The sequence below is a fragment of the Sorghum bicolor genome, chromosome 8 (assembly GCF_000003195.3).
Source record: "Sorghum bicolor cultivar BTx623 chromosome 8, Sorghum_bicolor_NCBIv3, whole genome shotgun sequence".
NCBI classification, from domain to species: domain Eukaryota; kingdom Viridiplantae; phylum Streptophyta; class Magnoliopsida; order Poales; family Poaceae; genus Sorghum; species Sorghum bicolor.
This window is the reverse complement of record NC_012877.2, coordinates 18,773,268-18,790,952: the sequence shown is the minus strand read 5'-3', so window position 1 is coordinate 18,790,952 and position 17,685 is coordinate 18,773,268. Positions and strand designations below refer to the sequence as shown.

General features: G+C 45.5%; 2 protein-coding genes across 2 annotated transcripts; one reads left to right on the top strand and one right to left on the bottom strand.

Annotated features, from left to right (window-relative positions):
* Positions 5,822–6,471, top strand: LOC110437529 (protein ALP1-like). Its single transcript, XM_021466001.1, has 2 exons — positions 5,822–5,945; positions 6,029–6,471. Exons 1-2 carry the CDS (start codon positions 5,822–5,824, stop codon positions 6,469–6,471), a joined length of 567 nt encoding a protein of 188 aa, XP_021321676.1.
* On the bottom strand, positions 11,541–16,554 carry LOC8061221 (stromal 70 kDa heat shock-related protein, chloroplastic). The gene is made up of 8 exons (XM_002442034.2): positions 15,888–16,554; positions 14,895–15,147; positions 14,375–14,454; positions 13,522–13,664; positions 13,312–13,410; positions 13,007–13,196; positions 12,400–12,798; positions 11,541–12,142 (listed from the first exon to the last, which is right to left on the bottom strand). The coding sequence occupies exons 1-8, from the start codon at positions 16,431–16,433 to the stop codon at positions 11,744–11,746; spliced, it is 2,109 nt and encodes a 702-aa protein (XP_002442079.1). The 5' UTR covers positions 16,434–16,554; the 3' UTR covers positions 11,541–11,743.

Here is a 17,685-nt window from a genome sequence, read left to right as displayed (position 1 = left end):
TGAAGCGGCTGAGAGCGGCCATACATCCGGTGAGCTTCTGAATATCCTTGACATTTTTAGGTGGTCGCTTGTCGAGTACTGCTTTTACTTTTGAAGGATTCGGCCGTATGCCGTCGCGACTGACAACGTTGCCGAGCAGTAGACCAGAAGGAACACCGAAAATGCACTTTTTGGGGTTAAGCTTCCACTTGTACCTGTTAAGCGCCTTGAAGGTTCGGTCTAAGTTGTCGATTAGGGTGCTTGCATCCTTTGTTTTGACGACGACGTCATCTACATAGGCCTCGACGAGGTCGTCACGAATCTCGTCGTGGAGGCATTGCTGTATGGCCCGTTGATAAGTGGCTCCGGCGTTTTTGAGTCCGAACGACATGGTCGTGTAGCAATATGCGCCAAAAGGAGTAATAAAAGATGTTTTGATCTGATCGTCTTCCTTTAGCGAGATCTGGTGATAACCAGAGTAGCAGTCTAGAAAAGAGAGGAGTTCGCATCCGGCCGTTGAGTCGACCACCTCGTCGATGCGAGGGAGGCCAAAAGGATCTTTAGGACAGTGTTTATTGAGATCAGTGTAATCAACGCACATTCTCCATTCATTATTCTTTTTGCGTACAAGGACCGGATTGGCAAGCCAATCGGGATGATACACTTCTTTTATGAATCCGGCTGCTAGAAGCCGTGTTATTTCTGTCCTAATAGTCTCCTTTTTGTCACGAGCGAACCGTCGCATCTTTTGCTTGATTGGTCTTGCGGTCTTCGAGACATTTAAGGAGTGCTCGATCAGGTTTCGTGGGACGCCGGGCATGTCTGCGGGTTTCCATGCGAAAACGCTCACGTTGTCCCTTAGAAACCTGACGAGCGCGTCTTCCTATTTGGGATCCAGATCGGCCCCGATGAGGGCCCTCTTCTCGGGGCTGCCGTCGACCAGTTGTACTTCTTTATGCTCCTTGGATTTTGAATTCTTCCTGGCGGTCTCTTGCTCGGGTAATCGGAGCTGGTCGGGAGGAAGCTGTGCGGCTTGAGTCGCTGTTTCTGCCATACGGATTGAGAGATCAATTGCTTCGGTAATCTTGAAGCTCTCTTCCTCGCAGGTATATGCGGTGTAAACGTTGCCTCTGACGGTCAAGACGCCCTTCTCCGTAGGCATTTTGAGGACCAGGTATGAGTAATGTGGGACCGCCATGAATTTTGTCAACGATGGTCGGCCCAGTATGGCGTGGTAGGTTCCGTCGAAGTCGGCGACCACAAAGTTGACGAACTCTATCCGAAAGTGGTCGGGCGTGCCGAATTGGACAGGCAGTGTTATCTGTCTGAGGGGCACTGAACTCTGACCTGGCAAAACTCCCCAGAATTGAGCATCGTAGGGCTTTAGTTGTGCCGGAGATATCTTGAGAGCGGGTAGGCTGTTGCGGAAGAGGATGTCAATGGAGCTTCCTCCGTCCACGAGGACGCGCTCGAACCTGATGCTGTTGATGCAGGGGTCCAGGATTAGAGGGAAACGACCTGGCTCTGGGATAGCGGCCCATTGATCCTTCCTGCTGAAGGAGATCTCCCTATGCGACCACGGGGGAAATTTTGGGTCTACGATCAGGCCGTCGGTGCTGTCTATGTTGAGGCAGGCTCTCTTTAATAGCTTTCTTTCCCGCTTAGATTCGATGGAGACCTTGCCTCCGAAGATGGAGTGGACCACGTCGGTGGGGCTGACATATTGATGTCGAGGGTCCCTGTCTTGGTCCTCGTCCTCGTCTTCGTGGTCATGCCCATCTCGTTTCCCATTTTTCTTGGCGGAGTCATCTTGGGCGGCCCACCGCGTATAGATGTTTTTGAGGACGCGGCACTCTTCCATGGTGTGATTAGACTTTGGATGCAGTTGGCATGGTCCCTTCAACGTTTTGTTGTAGTCTTCTTGGTAGTCCCGCCGCCCGTTGGGACGCTTGACCGTATTCACTTCGTGGTCGTGGTCGCGGGGGAGCTTTCCTCTGAAATCATCGCGATTGTCGCGCCGCCTATCCCAACCTTCTCTGTGATCACGGTTGTCGGGGCGGCGGTGGTTCCTGTTGTCGAGACGACCGCGACTGTCATCTCGCCGAGGAGGCTGGTCGGGACCTCTCGCATCGTCCCGAATTAGTTTTTCTGCGTCGTCGGCATCGGCGTAATTTTTGGCCGTGGCGAGGAGCTCAGCCATCGTTGTTGGCCTTTTACGCAACAACTTGTTCCTCAGTGCTTCATGGAAACGCAGGCCTTTGATGAAGGCAGAGATGGCCTCGTCGTGGGAAATCTTTGGGATCTTAAGGCGCATATCCGAGAATCGTCGGATGTAATCGCGCAGAGGTTCATTTTTCCTGTCCCTTATCCTTTCGAGGTCGTACTTGTTTCCAGGCTGCTCGCATGTGGCGATGAAGTTGTCGATGAACGCTTGGCGTAGCTCTTCCCAAGAATCGAAGGAGTCCTCGGACAGGCCAAGGAGCCACTGATGACTAGCCTGGTCGAGGACTACTGGGAAGTAGTTGGCCATGACGTGCTTGTCTCCTGCTGCTGATCGAACGGCGATTTCGTAGAGAGTGATCCAGTTCTCTGGGTTTTCCTTGCCGTCGTATTTTTTGAGTTTCTCGAGCTTGAAATTGCGGGGCCACACGACCTGGCGGAGGTGTGAGGAGAACTGTCGTAGACCTGGGGGGCCGTGCGTTGCATCATACTCAATACGGCGTAGGTTTTCGTGAACTGCTCTCTCCGTGGCGCGCCTGTTGATGCGGTCCCGAGCGTCTTTGGGAGGGATGTTATATCGAAGATCCCTGTGCTGGTTTACTTCTTGACCGCGCCTGCGATTCTGCTCGCGGTGACCGTCAGCGTCCCGACCGCCATCGTCACGCCGTGAATCTTTTCGATGGTTGTCGGGGGAACGGCTGCGGTGGTGCCTGCTTGGCGGCGGTGAGGTGCGGCTACGATGAGTGTGGTCGGAGGTGGCTTCTGTGTAAGAGACGGCCTGGACTCTCTTGAGCAGAGTGGCTGTCTGTCCCATCGCGGCGATCAGGTGCGCTCGGACACTGGTTCGGACCCCCTGGCACTTAGGGGTATGAGGGAGCCGATCTAAATTAGCCATGGCGACAGCCACGTTGGCGCTTGGCGTTTTGTAGACTGGCTGGTCCCCGACCATGTCAAAAGCGTCGCTGAGATTATGCGGCGGAATTTGTCGTTCCTCATCCGCTCCTCGTCGGGTGCGATCAGCGTTACGCTGCTCGCGGAGCTGCCTCTGCTCGTCCGTTTCTCCATCAACGACCGGTTCGTCGGCGCTGACGTTGAAAACAATGTCCCCTCGCCGGGGGGAATACCGGGAAACGGGAGAAACCCGGAGGATGTGAAGGCAAATCCAGGTCGTAGTCCTCGTCTTCGGAGTTTATGACTTCGGTGGTGACGGAACCGGTGCTCGAATTTGTGCTGGAAGCCTGGCCATCCCGTAGTTCTCGGATTGTCACCATGTTGACGTAGTGGCGAGCAGGTCGACCGTTCCTCTTTGGAAACCAACCCTTCTTGTTGAAAAGGGATTGGACGTGCCGTGAGTACAGAGAGGCCGAGTTGTTCAGGCCGCGGGGATAATCTTCCTCCGGGTTAGCCTTGAGCTTGACGGATCACCCTGAGGGAGTTGAGGTTATCGTCAGAGACGTTCCCAGCCGTTCGTGTGTAGCGACACGAGTTGGCCGGTGGGATTTGAAAAAATCCATTGGGGCGGCTTGATCAGGCTGGCGCAAGATTCCATCTACTAGTCGGGAAGCTTCAAGTAGCTTGGAATCGGCGTGATCAAGTACTTGGAGAAGGTCCGAGCAGTCGATCTTCTTTCCCTTGTAGAGCGGGAGCGGTGATCGGGCGCTCGGTGCCGTCAGCCGAGTGGTCGGAGCCGACGTGATCCCAGATTGGATCTGAGTTTCTTCCGGAACCGTGGTCGAGAGACCACCGCCGCGCGTCGTCCACGTGATCTGGCCGACGGTGAACGTGAGGCCTTCAGGGACGGCCGCGGAAGCTGGGATTATAACCATCTTGTTCGCCGAAGAAGTTGCACGCACACCCCCTACCTGGCGCGCCACTGTCGACGAAAGCTGGTCGGCAGTCTACCTTGGGGTATACCCACGGTAGTAGTTTATCGGTAGACGGTGCGCAAACTACGAACTCGATGGTGACGCAAGACACGGACAAGCTTTTTATCCAGGTTCGGCCGCCGAGTTGGCGTAATACCTATGTCCTGCGTCTGATTGTATTGGATTGTGCTGAGAGAATTATATGTCCTAGGGGGGTCCCTTGCCCCTCCTTATATAGTCCGGAGGGCAGGGTTACAGATCTGGAAACTAATCTTAGTCGGTTACAATTGCCATAGATAGTTCGATATCAATTCCTATTCTAACCGACTAGAATCTTGCTTGATCTCCACGTCTTGTTTCCTTACGCGAAACTCCGAGCTGTCGGATCAAGCCTTGAACTTGTCTCGTAATGGGCCAAGCCTCCTGGCCCAAGCCTAGCCATAAGGGTATAGGGGTTTATACCCCCACATCGTGAGAGACCGGTGGCGGCGGGTGCTGCGCTGTGGTGGTGGTGTTCTCCAGTGGCCGGCGGTGAGCTCCTTCGCCGTTGTTGGTGCGTGTTCGTGTGCTGTTGCCGGGACTCCAAGGAGGGGGTCTTCTTCCTCTCCGTCGCCTTCTTCTTCCTCTCCGTCGGATCTGCAACCTCTTCTTCCTCTCCTGTCGGATCTGCAACCTCTACTTGCAGGTCTCCTTCCTCTGTCGTGAAACGACCCCGAGGCTAAGATGAAATCTGGTATCTTTTGTGTTATACTGTATAATGTTCAATCTGTTAGGGTTTGCTTTGAAGTTTGTTTTTTACTTGCGTATCTGCTTTGTTTAGGGTAGATCTGTGAGCTGCTATTTGGTTGAGGTGTGTGAGATGCTTTATGTGAGTTGTGATCTGTTTGGTTCATCTTTGAGTTGTGTTCTATGGTCGATGATGTAGTTATCAGTGTGCACTGGGAGGCATTTTATTTTGTAGCCGTGCACACATCATATTGTTCTTGATTCATGTTGCAAGCATGTTGATGCATAACATGGTATGATTAGCTGAACTGTTCTTAACTGTGATGCATGTAGATGGATCCCTCTTTGCACCGAGACATGATGCGTAGGCGGGCTGTTGCTATGACTATTGTGATGGTGTCTTTTGTAAGCACTAGGCTTAAAAGGAAAAGTCCTGAACCTGATACTGAGCCTGACCCCTTAACCCCCTAGATTAGAGAGCAAAATGAGCTTCACAGGCAGAGAACACTGGCACTTATTTACAACTCCACTGATGTAGAGTGCATATCCATGCTTAGGATGGGAAGAGCACCTTTTTTGCTCTCTGTGATTTGCTTAGGCAGAGGCAGTTGGTGACAGATAGGGAGGGGGTGTTTGTTGAGGAGCAAGTAGCCACGTTCCTCTATGTGGTTGGTCACAACCAAAGGTTTAGGGTGGTAAGGTATTCTTTTAGAAGATCCATAGAGACAGTGCACAAGCATTTTCATGTGGTATTGAATGCTGTTGGTCAGCTTAGGACTGAGGTCATTAGGCCACCTAGCACAGGCACTCCTCCAAAGATCCTTGGGAGCCCTAGATGGAATCCATATCTGAAGGTAATTGTTTACCTTGGGTTCATTATTTGTTAATAATTACTGGATGCACTTGTATCTCACTGGTATGGTTTATAGGACTGCATTGGTGCCATTTATGGCACCCATGTGCTTGCTAGAGTTCCTAGGAATATGCAGCAAGCTTTTAGGGGTAGGAAAAAGGACCCCACATAGAATGTCATGGTTGTTGTGGACTTTGATCTCAAGTTCACTTATGTCTTAGCTGGCTGGGAAGGGTTTGCTCATGATGCACTTATTCTTTCTGATGCCATTGAGAGGCAGGATGGGTTCACTATGCCCCAAGGTAATTTGCACATACTACAACACATTGTTGACCTGATAGGTAATCACATAGAGTCACTTAGAGGCATTTCTATCCCATTGTAGGTAAATATTACTTGGTGGATGCTGGGTATGTATGCAGAAATGGTTTCCTACCTCCATACAGGGGTGTCAGGTACCATTTGAGTGAGTTTGGGTCTAATATGCCTACCAATGCCCAGGAGCTGTTCAATCTACGACACTCATCACTTAGAGTCACAATGGAGAGGGCTATAGGTGCACTGAAGAATAGGTTCAGGATCTTGGACAACAAGCCATTTCACAAGTATAAGACCCAAGTAAAGCTTGTCATTGACTGCTGCTTCATACACAACTGGATCTTGGGGTTTGGTACTGATGAGCATGTCCCTTCTGAGGTTGGGTTCACTGGTACTCTGCCTGACCCACATGATACTGACAGCCAAGAACAAGACTTTGTACTCATGGCTGCAAAGAGGGATGGAATCTGCAATGCTATGTGGGAGGGGAGGGGCACCCATAGAATTTGACACTTCATTTATGTCAGTTTTGTTTAGTCTACCCTGCTATGAACTCTTGTTTGCACTGTGAACATGTAATAATCCATGCTGTGACCAATTTTTATTACCTTGTATATTCTTTGCACTGTCTTTATAGTTGCAATATTGTTTGCCTTTGTTGTGTATATTTTGGATACTTTGTTACACTTGGGCCACCCTGACTTGTTAATGGCAAGCACAGCTATGTCTCCTGTTGAGATTAATGTGTTTGTGGGTGCTGCTGATGTGCTGGAAGAGATGATCAGGAATGGTTTAGATGCTGCTATTGTAGATTGTGCTGATGCTGGAGCACCTGGAATTGGTGCTCTAGGTACTGCTGCAGCTCCAGCAGCACCTGATGCTACTGTTGCCCCTACTGTCCCTGCTGCAAGTACTGGTAGAGGGAGGGCTATGAGGTGGAATAACAACACCTCTGGCTTTGTTCTTAGGAGACTGTTGAGTGATGGTAGCAGGCCAGACAAGGTGTTTAAGGACAAGGATGTGAACCTTGTTGCCAAAGCTATGAAGGACTTTTGTGGGGAAGTGGTAAGCCCAACTCAGGTGTACAATCACTTGAGGAAGTGGAGGTAGAAGTGGGCTAGAGTGGTTAAACTAAAGGATCTTAGTGGGGCTTTGTGGGATGCTGATGCCAATGCCATCATGCTTGAGCAGGATCACTACCTTAGCCACTGCAAGGTAGTCCATGTCTTATTCTGTAGGTGCTAATCTTCTGTCTTTCCTGTTTTCTTCTCTAATCCTATGTCTAATTCTGTCAGGACCACCCTAAGGATGCAGAGTTCCTTAACATCCCAATTATGTTTTACACTGAGATGGAGTCCATCTTTGGGGGAAACCTGTCCACTGGCAAGTTTGCTGTTGGCTCTGGTGATTCCTAGGGATAGCATTTTGATAGTATTGCAGGGAAGGTTGATGGTCCAACACTTACCCAGACCTACAGCAAGACTGAGATAGCTGAGGGTAGCAAAGCCACTGACCTCCCTTCTACTGTTGTGGGTGGGAAGAGGAAGAGGGGACACTTCAGTGAGGATGAGATGCTCTTGCTGACTAACATGAGTGATGCTGTCAATAATGTGGCTCTAGCTCTTAGAGAGACAGGGCCTACTTATGTGGATGGGGATCTCTACTCTACTGTCATGGAGATGGGGGGATACACTGAGGATGCATTGATGGTGGCCTACACCTTCCTCCTGGATAACAAGGCTCAGGCCAAGGGCTTTGTGAACATGAGTGATGGATATAAGTCCATCTGGCTTAGGACCTTCCTGGCCAAGAATTACTTCATGTAGTTCCTGTACATGCTAGTCTACATGTCTAGGAGGGGGTTAAGTGTTGAGATGTATAGTTCCTCCACCCCCTCACCCACTCTCTTCTTCTTTTGACTCCAGCTGGGATGTGGTTGTTGTAGTTCTTTTGTGCAGGCAGGTTGTAGGATTGACTGCTGACCTTTTGGTAAGGATTAGCTAAGAGGGTGGCTAACAATTTGGAGCCCTTAGATATTGGACAGAACAAGTTATTGTAACACACTTTTAGCAGCCTCTGTTGGCTGCTGTTTCTTTCATGCATGTATTCTGTCTACATTGTTTTCTATGTATTATTGTTTGTTTGCCAATGATGAGTATTACTAAGTTCTGTTATGTCATGCTTGTCATCAAAGAATGTGATAGTGACTTGGCCTAAACAAGGTTGTTACTAACTTTGTTGTGTGGCCAACTCACTCACATTCTTCCATGGCATGCATGAGTTCCATTACATACTCTGAGGCTTGGGTTTCCTTTTTAGCCTATGATGACAACAACATGTATGAGGTGGCTAACCTATTTTGCTTGTGTCATTCATCACATCTGAAGGAACCATAAACTTTACTTGGCGACAATTGAGTCCATGACTCAAGGTGATGGCAAGAAGTTTATGGTCCTCCAGATGCCATGGATGCCACAATTGTTTAGATTTTCAATTAGAGCTACCAATGATTACTGAGGTGGCTTTACATTTGGCCTATGATGACATACATAACAATCTGAGGTGGCCTACACGTTTATTTGTTGTTGTTTTGTAAGGCTAGCATTCATTCATGGGTATCATCAGGACATGAGATACATCAATCCCCAATACAACAGGTCTTGGTCTTACCACCTGATGGCTGAGGATGGAGTGTCTCATGGCCCCATGGTAATCATAAAACAGTTCTTTGGGATCAAAAAAGTTGCCACTAGTGATGATTGTCTTAAGTAAATTTTATGCAAAAACATAAAGATCTGAGGCCCCTTTTATGTGGTTAGTTTGTTGCCTATGATGTCCGATGGAGTAGTACTGAAGCACCATATGGTTGTGGCATGGAAGAACTTCCATTTGGCTTGTCACCAAACTGGAGCTCTTCAATACCGCATATGACCATGAACAGTTGCTCCTATAGTGGCCAAATAAGGCTTAGCTGCTCTTAGAACAAAGGAGTCCATATTAACAATGAAAATTTGACCAGATTTTTTATGTGTGATTTAAATAGACATAAATTTTCACAAATAAATTGTCCAAGGTGAATTATTGCCAATGTCTCTTCCCATGAGTCATGATGGAGAAAGTGCCAATTCAAATGGAATAGCTCCAACATGATGTTACTGTCAAAATTCGAAATCCTTTGATTTTTGTCTATAAAAGAGTATTTAAGTCCTTGAAGTACTTGGAAGGTTTGTTTCAAATTGTCAAGGAACAAGTATTTTTTTAACAAGATCTGATTATGCGTTAATAAATAGTAAGATGAAGAAAAATTCGCATAGTTGTTTCAAATTTATGGTTTAAGACTGAGGCTATGTTAGTTTCATATTAAAGACAGCCCCAATTGAAATCTAAATTCATGTTTGAGTTTTTTTGAAGGAACATGACTTGGTATGTTGTGTACAAAGGCTACAAGCCTGGAGTGTATAAACACTGGGCTGACTGCAATGCCCAGGTTGCTGGTTTTAAGAAGAACAGCTACCAGGGGTTTCCAACAAAGGAAGAGGCAGTAGCCTCCTTCTTGGAGTACATGGCCTGTGATGAAGATGCCATGGAAACCAAAGTGTTTCGAAATCAACATGGCATCATTGAACCCAAGCAAGCTGTTGCTAGGATGAGCATCTTCCTTCCTATTGCTATATTTCTATTTGTGCTTTTGCTGGCCACGCTTATGTATGTACCTAAATCTTGACACTTGTCCTGCAAATAAGTAGGTACTGCAGCTCTTCTATGACGACCTGGTATGTTGTATACCAAGGTAGCCACCCAGGTGTGTACTCGAATTGGACACAACTATGTCTGGCACTTGCTGGAGGGGACAATAACTTGTATCAGAGTTTCAAAACCAGGGAGGAAGCTGATGCTGCTTTTCTACTGCTTTTCTAGCTTTCAGATTAAGTATTGTCTACTGAACTTCATAAATTTAAATGGGCAATGATGTTATAACTGAGGCCCAAGTAACTAGGAACAACTATGTGTGCTTCATGTTTATTTTCCTTTTTCACCTCTGCATGCTTGAGTTCCAAAGATGTGCATTGCTGCATCTTGATCATGGGTCTGGCCGAGTTTCATATGTGCCAAACACAATCTCTAAAAGGTAGTTGGCCTGTTAGCCTGGCTCCCAACTGCTTCACAAACACCAGCTGCCTTGTGCCACACTAGTTTCATGCAATGATACAAACAACAGCACTTGCAGCAAACAAGCCTGGCTTGGCTGGGCCTGGGTCTGCTGGGCTAGCCAGGCTGGCCAGGTACACCCTCACAAACGCGCCCTAAATGAGCTCGGCCTAGGTAAAGAAAGTAGCGCCATTACAAATTTTTTAGAGCTTGGACTTAGAAGTATGCGTATTGATCAAGCTCAGTTAGACAAAACTGAAAGGCATGCGAGTAGTTAAATCTACAGTCAACCGTTACATTCAAGGTTCATGATTAAACTTCCAATTCAATTTTCAATGGGTTAACAGGTTTAGCAATTTGTTATGACATAGTGACTATGAACCTATGTATAGTGAGCACTGTTCGTTTACATGCTACATGCTATCAGTAAATTTTTGGGGGAGAATTAACATTGGAAACTGCAATCAGATCAAATTGTAAAATGGACCGCTGTAAGACCTGAATGCTTTGGAGTGACATAGCCTTAGCACAGGTAAGTTAAATGTTTCTAACCATAAAATGAAATATTGTTTGCTGGAAAATTGAACACTGTCTATGAAAACTAATTTGCTGATACAATTAGTTAAATGATTCCTTTCTCAATTTTCAGTTATTTCGGCAATAGGGACGGAGCAAATTTAGCTAATCAAGGTGTTTCCTGCCTACCTTTATGTTACATCATACACTTCCACGAAGTATTGTGTTTGGCAGTTCTCAACAAAATGTGCAACCTGGGATAGTTGCACACTTATTTGAGTTGTACAATAATTATAGTGGATAAAAGATCATACTACCCTTCATTAATTTAAATAGTTGCACACTTATTTGAGTTGTACAATAATTATAGCGTTTACTACACCCATCTAAATATTGAAACTAAAGCTCTGGAAAAAAAGGGAGAAAGGAGAGGGTGCGTAAATATGAGGGACTTTGAGAAAATTAAATAGGTCAACGGACCGTTCAGTCTCCTAGAGATTGATTTATTTGTAAACAAATTTTATATTATGAATGTATTTATTCAGCGGCAGAGGAAGTACATGAAAACAATGGATAATTATTTATCATTTGAGTAAATTTAAAAAAACAAGTATTTTGGCATATGATGCCTAAAGTTTAGGGGTGTCAGTGTTCGCCATGTTTTGGAGGTTCGGTGCAGAAACATTTTTTTTTCCTTGGTACCACCATAGTAAAATAGTTGCAGCCTTTTTATGAAAATTGTAATGTTTTTGCAACAAAGGTGTCCTGATCGCCGTTGGTTTCTACTAGTAGTACCGAAAAGTTGTCAAATACCTGTTTTTTTATTTTTTATTTTTTTTAAAAAAAAACTCTTTGTCAAGTCAACTGACCAATTCAACGCTTCTGTTGCAACAATTCAATCAATCAGCTACGAATTGAATAAAACCCTTATGCCCTTCTTTCAACTTTATATAGCATTTAGCTAATTGTTGAGACAAAATCACAGGAAAAGTTCGCGAAACACTATCTCTATCAACTCCATACTAGAGCCTACAGTAACAATCCCAACACAAAAAAGGAACTATTTGTTCACTCAATGCCAATCTTGCTCAGCACATGGTCATGCATCGATCACCCCTCAATTGCTATCTGTGAAGTCCGCGTCAATAACATCCCCATCATTCTGCGCTGGTCCAGTACCAGGCGTAGGTCCAGCCTCAGCGCCAGGAGTAGGCCCAGCAGCACTGGCACCAGGCTGGTTATACATTGCCTGGCCAATCTGCATCACCTCCTGGTTCAAAGCAGCCATGGCATCCTTCATACTCTGTGTTGATCCACCAGAAATGGCGTCTTTGAGCTCCTGGAGTTTCACGTCCACCTTCTCTTTCACGGGAGCGGGGACTTTGTCGCCAAGCTCCTTGAGTTGCTTCTCAGTCTGGTAGACCACAGAGTCCGCCTGGTTTTTGGTGTCAATTGCATCTCTCTTCTCTTTGTCCTCCTTGGCAAACTTATCGGCTTCTTCTACCATTCTCTCAACCTGCAAAAGGAGGTAGTTGAAGCCTTCATGCACCAATGTAGGTAATGTTTGTTATGGAATTAGCGGAACCATACTACTCTACTACAGGATGGTAGAAAATAACAATGACACCACAGCATCATAAAGTATCCAGCATCACATCATTGACACAAGAAGAATGAAACCTGGCAAATTTTATGTCTAACCACCAAGGCGCCAACAACAGCTCACTCCAATTATTAGACACAAGAATGCTATGCAGAAGATTTGTAACATACCTCATCCTTAGGTAGCGTACTAGCACCAGTGATGGTGATGTCCTGTTTCTTTCCAGTGCCCTTATCAATGGCAGCAACTGAGAGGATACCATTTGCATCAATATCAAACTTCACTTCAATTTGTGGGACACCACGAGGTGCAGGAGGGATCCCATCCAACCGGAAGCTTCCAAGGGACTTGTTGTCCCTAACAAACTCTCTTTCTCCCTGGAGAACATTAATCTCAACGCTCGTCTGTCCATCTGCAGCTGTTGAGAATACCTCCGATTTTGATGTGGGCAATGTGGTATTCCTGGGGATAATCTTTGTCATCACTCCACCCAATGTCTCCAAACCAAGAGACAATGGAGTAACATCCAGAAGAACGACATCTTTCACATCTCCCGCCAAAACACCACCCTGGTGTTGCAATGGAAGCAGAATATATTAAATGTGGCATATTGGATGAGTCAAAATGATGCTTTACATCATAATGATATGTGTTATGCAATTCTTTATAAATATATGCAACTTTGCAGCTATGTGGGGAAGGAATATGAATGAGGGCTCTCCATGTAAGGATTATGCTCTGCAGCAATAAACCACATTTGAGGATAAAGAAAATCACCTGCACAGCTGCCCCAAGAGAAACAACCTCATCAGGGTTGACCGTAACATTGGGATCCTTGTCAGTAAGCTTCCTCACAAGTTCTTGAACCGCAGGGATTCGGGTGGATCCACCCACAAGAATAACTTCATCTAGATCACTGACAGACAACTTGGCATCTCTCAAGGCATTATTAACAGGAGTTTTAAGCCTGTCACCAGAGCGAACATCAGCAAAGCCTTTGAAAAAACTATCATACATAATAGAACATTGTAGATTTTCAAAAACCAGTGGGCACAAAATACTGACAGAATGGTCACAGTTACCTGTCGATAAGGTCTGAACATAGTTCCTCGAATTTGGCTCTCGAGAGGGTTGCCTCAATGTGTTTTGGCCCATCAGCGGTTGCAGTAATGAATGGCAGGCTGCAATTAAGGAATTCAGAAATAAGCATTTTGAAATGATGCAGATCAACAGCAGAGTAGAACATTGCTCAAGTTTAAACACTTTATAAAAATACACTGAAAGTAGCCTACCTAATATTTGCCTGTGTCAGCGTTGACAGTTCCATCTTAGCTTTCTCTGCTGCCTCAGTAAGCCTCTGAAGGGCTTGTTTATCCTTCAGAAGATCGATACCTTCATCTTTCTTGAAGTTGCTAGCAAGCCAATCTACTATTCTCTGCACAAGTCAAGGATAATATAATCAATGTACTTGAGAGCTATCTCCCTTAAAATCGCATAATGTATGAAGTTAGTTCGATACTCAGCGATTTTAACATTCCATAAGATCAATGTTTCAAAAGAAATGCTAGGCACTAGGAAGGAGGTCAAAACCTGCCTAGCAAAGGCCAGAGTATTGGAATGCAAAATAGATAAAATTTGGCATGCTAAAGCATAAAATTTGAGATATCATGCATCCTTGAGTCTCATGATGATTGTTCATCTTATCAGGCACCTAGATGAAATTCCTATGTATTAGGCTAGGCAATGCTACTCTGCCTAACACCATAGCCTCGCTGTTTCGCGTGTGTTATTGATTTATTAATCTATCAGGAATTAAAACAAATTCAAAAATAGAAATAAATACAATCTATAAGGACATTAGCTCTTTGAGCTGCCTTTCACATGTACAGCCCATTAGCTCTATCAGGAATTAAAATGGCATGTTTATGGATTTTTAAGTAGAAAGAAATCTACATAGAGCTTGTTACTCAGGGATTGTTTACTGAAAAGTAAGGACACAAATGTAAGAGAAACAATTTCACAGTATGACAGTAATCCTTATAACAACATAGAAAGCAATAAAATGGCGGGTGTTGAGAAAGCTCAAAGTTCCCGTGTGACGACCTACTAAAGAAGAACAGAGAACAGATGAAAATTCTGTCAAACCTTATCAAAGTCATCACCACCAAGGTGTGTGTCACCTGATGTGGAAAGCACCTCAAACACACCATCTCCAACTTCCAATACTGCAGGACGGTGTTACTTTAGTTATTATGCGAGTATAAACATCTCAAAAAAAACATTTAGTGAATGTCACTTTCATTAAGGAAAATATAAATGGAACATGATCATCAAAGGAAAACAAAAACACCTGGTTCAAAGAGTTGAGCAACATAAAGTACCACTAATGTTACTGGGACATATCATTTGACATGTTATAGCTCAAACTGGGCAAAATCAGAGTAAAATTTGCCCTAATATTCTTGAAAACCCATTTGAGACCTTACGACTCAATCAGGGCAAAATGAAACAAATGTTGAGCAATTCATACAGCTGATTAAATATTCATGACATAGTTCTGAAACAATTGAAAGCAAAAGGTTTATCTCAATGATATGTGATGATCATTATCCATGTGATTCAGAATTATTATAAAAAAGAAATAACAGGTGGAACACTTGCTTACCAGATACATCAAAGGTACCGCCTCCCAAATCAAACACTAGAATTGTTTCATTATTTTTCTTCTCGAAACCATAGGCTAATGATGCAGCAGTTGGTTCATTTATAATACGGAGAACTTCCAGTCCTGCAATGCGACCAGCATCTTTAGTTGCTGTCCTTTGTGAATCATTGAAGTACGCTGGGACTGTAACCACTGCTTTTGTAATTTTCTCATTAAGAAACTTAGATGCATCATCCACCAACTTCCTCAAAACCTGTTCCGATAATAAACCAAGATAAGTCAAATGTACAACTTACTATGAAAGTAAAATGATAAGTATACCACATCTATTGGTCTGGTAGCTAGTAGCAACTCAAAAGTAGTTTTATACAGATGATAATGTACCATATTCTATATACATTCAAAAACTCACTGCCCCGGGACATAAGTACAAACAGAACACAAATGACCCAACTGCTTAAGTGAAGCAATGAAATTTCTAACAAACCCCAATGATGAAAGAAATCATATCACAACACCACTTGTTTTGAGGCTGAAATTAAAATACATAAACCCAGTTTGGTCCGCCCAGAATTTTACATATGCAGCATTCTAAGAAGAATCACTGCATTTTCGAAGCTAGCACTAACTCTTCAAAGAATCAGAACCCTATAGTTTTATTGTTACTGGTTGCCTAGTAACATAAAAACAACTTCCTTTAAATCCATTCATGTTTATGTGCACCTTTTACATCAAACGTAATGAAACCAGTTGCATTACAAACAACATCCAATCTGGTGTACCTTATCAAGTGATTTGACAGGTCCAGGAGCTATTCTCTAGTAAAACTGATAGATTTTCAATATAGAAAATTGACTGACAACAAGAGTAGCACTTATCCATATCCTCAAAACCCGAATTTCTATACAAGTCATCCCACAATCACCCAGTTTCATCACGAACAAACAATGCATATCCACCAAATGAGAGTAGAAGACCTATCTAACAAGTTACCTGCGCGGAGATCTCCTCGGCAGCGAACTGTTTGCCGATAGCGGGGCAGTCGAGCTTGACGTTGCCGTTCTCGTCCTTGACAACGCCGTACGAGACCTGCTTGGCCTCGTCGTCGACCTCAGACATCTTACGGCCGATGAAGCGCTTGACGGAGAAGAAGGTGTTCTCGGGGTTGACGACCGCCTGGCGCTTAGCGATCTGCCCCACGAGGCGCTCCCCGGTCTTGGTGTAGGCGACTACGGAGGGTGTGGTGCGCGCGCCCTCGGCGTTGGTGACGACGGTCGGCTTGCCGCCCTCCATGGCGGCGACCGCGGAGTTGGTGGTGCCCAGGTCGATCCCCACCACCTTCTCGCACGTGACCCGCAGCGCGGAGCCCCCGCGGGCGGCCCCGCGAGAGGGCGCGCGCATCCGCACTGACGCCGCCAGCCGCCGGCCCACGAAGAGGGAGCTCGACGGGGTGGCTCCGCTCCGCCGCCGGTAGCCGAGGAAGGGCGAAGCTCCGCCCGCTGCCGTCGCGCCGACCTGGGAGCAGGTGAAGGAGGCCATGGCTCGCGCGCGTGCGGGGGGCAGCTCCTAACCCTATCCAAGGATGGGGAGGACGGGAGGTGAGGCGGGGACGGAGGGGGAGCGGCGGAGGGGAGGAGGAGGGGGCGAGGGGATAAGACGGGGAGGAGGAGGAGGTGGGGAGGGAGGAAAGTTTATACTGGCCAGACGCTGACGCGTGGGGCCCGCCGCTAGGTAGTTTGCGTGCGGTGCGGGTCGCGGCGGCGGCGGCCGTGGAGACCGCGTGAGGTTTTGAACGGCTGGGGTTGGGTATGCAGGGGTTTTTTCCCGTGTGGTTGTTGAGCCGGCGTCGCCGGTTTTTGGAGTGTGCACGGGTGCGAGGTTTCAAATGGTGCCATAACATAGAGAACCTGCAAAGCATTATGCGATTGTGATGCTAGTATTTTTGAAGCTGTGTGTATATGACTGTATGTGTATGGAATTAATAATTAACCTTAAGAATAAATACTTGTCTACATTTTTTTAGGACTTTGTCCTATTTAAACTTTTGGTTGTGGTGTTCTTCTGTCTACATCTCTAACAAAAACAACATTTATTCCATGACTAATTTGTACCCCCTCTTATTACTTTCTTCTTATCACTGTTGTCTAGATAAATCACTTTAGAGATAAAAAAAAACTAAGGCCTTGTTTTGTTCCCAAAATATTTTGTAAAATGTTTCATATTCTCTATCACATCGAATTTTGCGACACATGTATGGAGCACTAAATATAGAAAAAAGAAATAACTAATTACATAGTTTACCTGTAATTTGAGAGACAAATCTTTTGAGCTTAGTCCATGATTGGACAATATTTGTCAAATACAAACAAAAATGCTATTGTTTATATTTTGCAATTTTTTTGGAAGTAAACAAGGCCTAACTAAGAACTAAAGGTGCTAATCATTCCATGAGATATCAATTAGGGCCTTGTTTAGTTCACCCCAAAACTAAAAAAAATAAGATTTCGCGTCACATCGAATCTTACGACACACGTATGGAACATTAAATATAGATAAATAAATAAATAACTGTACAGTTTATCTGTAATTTGTTAGACGAATCTTTTAAACCTAGTTAATCCATGGTTGGACAATAATTGCCAAATAATAAAAGAGAAGAGAAGGGTCGCACGCTCATAGCCCCCTCTCCGCGATGAACAGCTAGCCACCACTGGCGGCCGCTGGCCGTCACCGGCCAATCCTTGTCCATCCCCTCCCCTGTCAACCCCACCGCCCCCCCCCCACCCTTCTT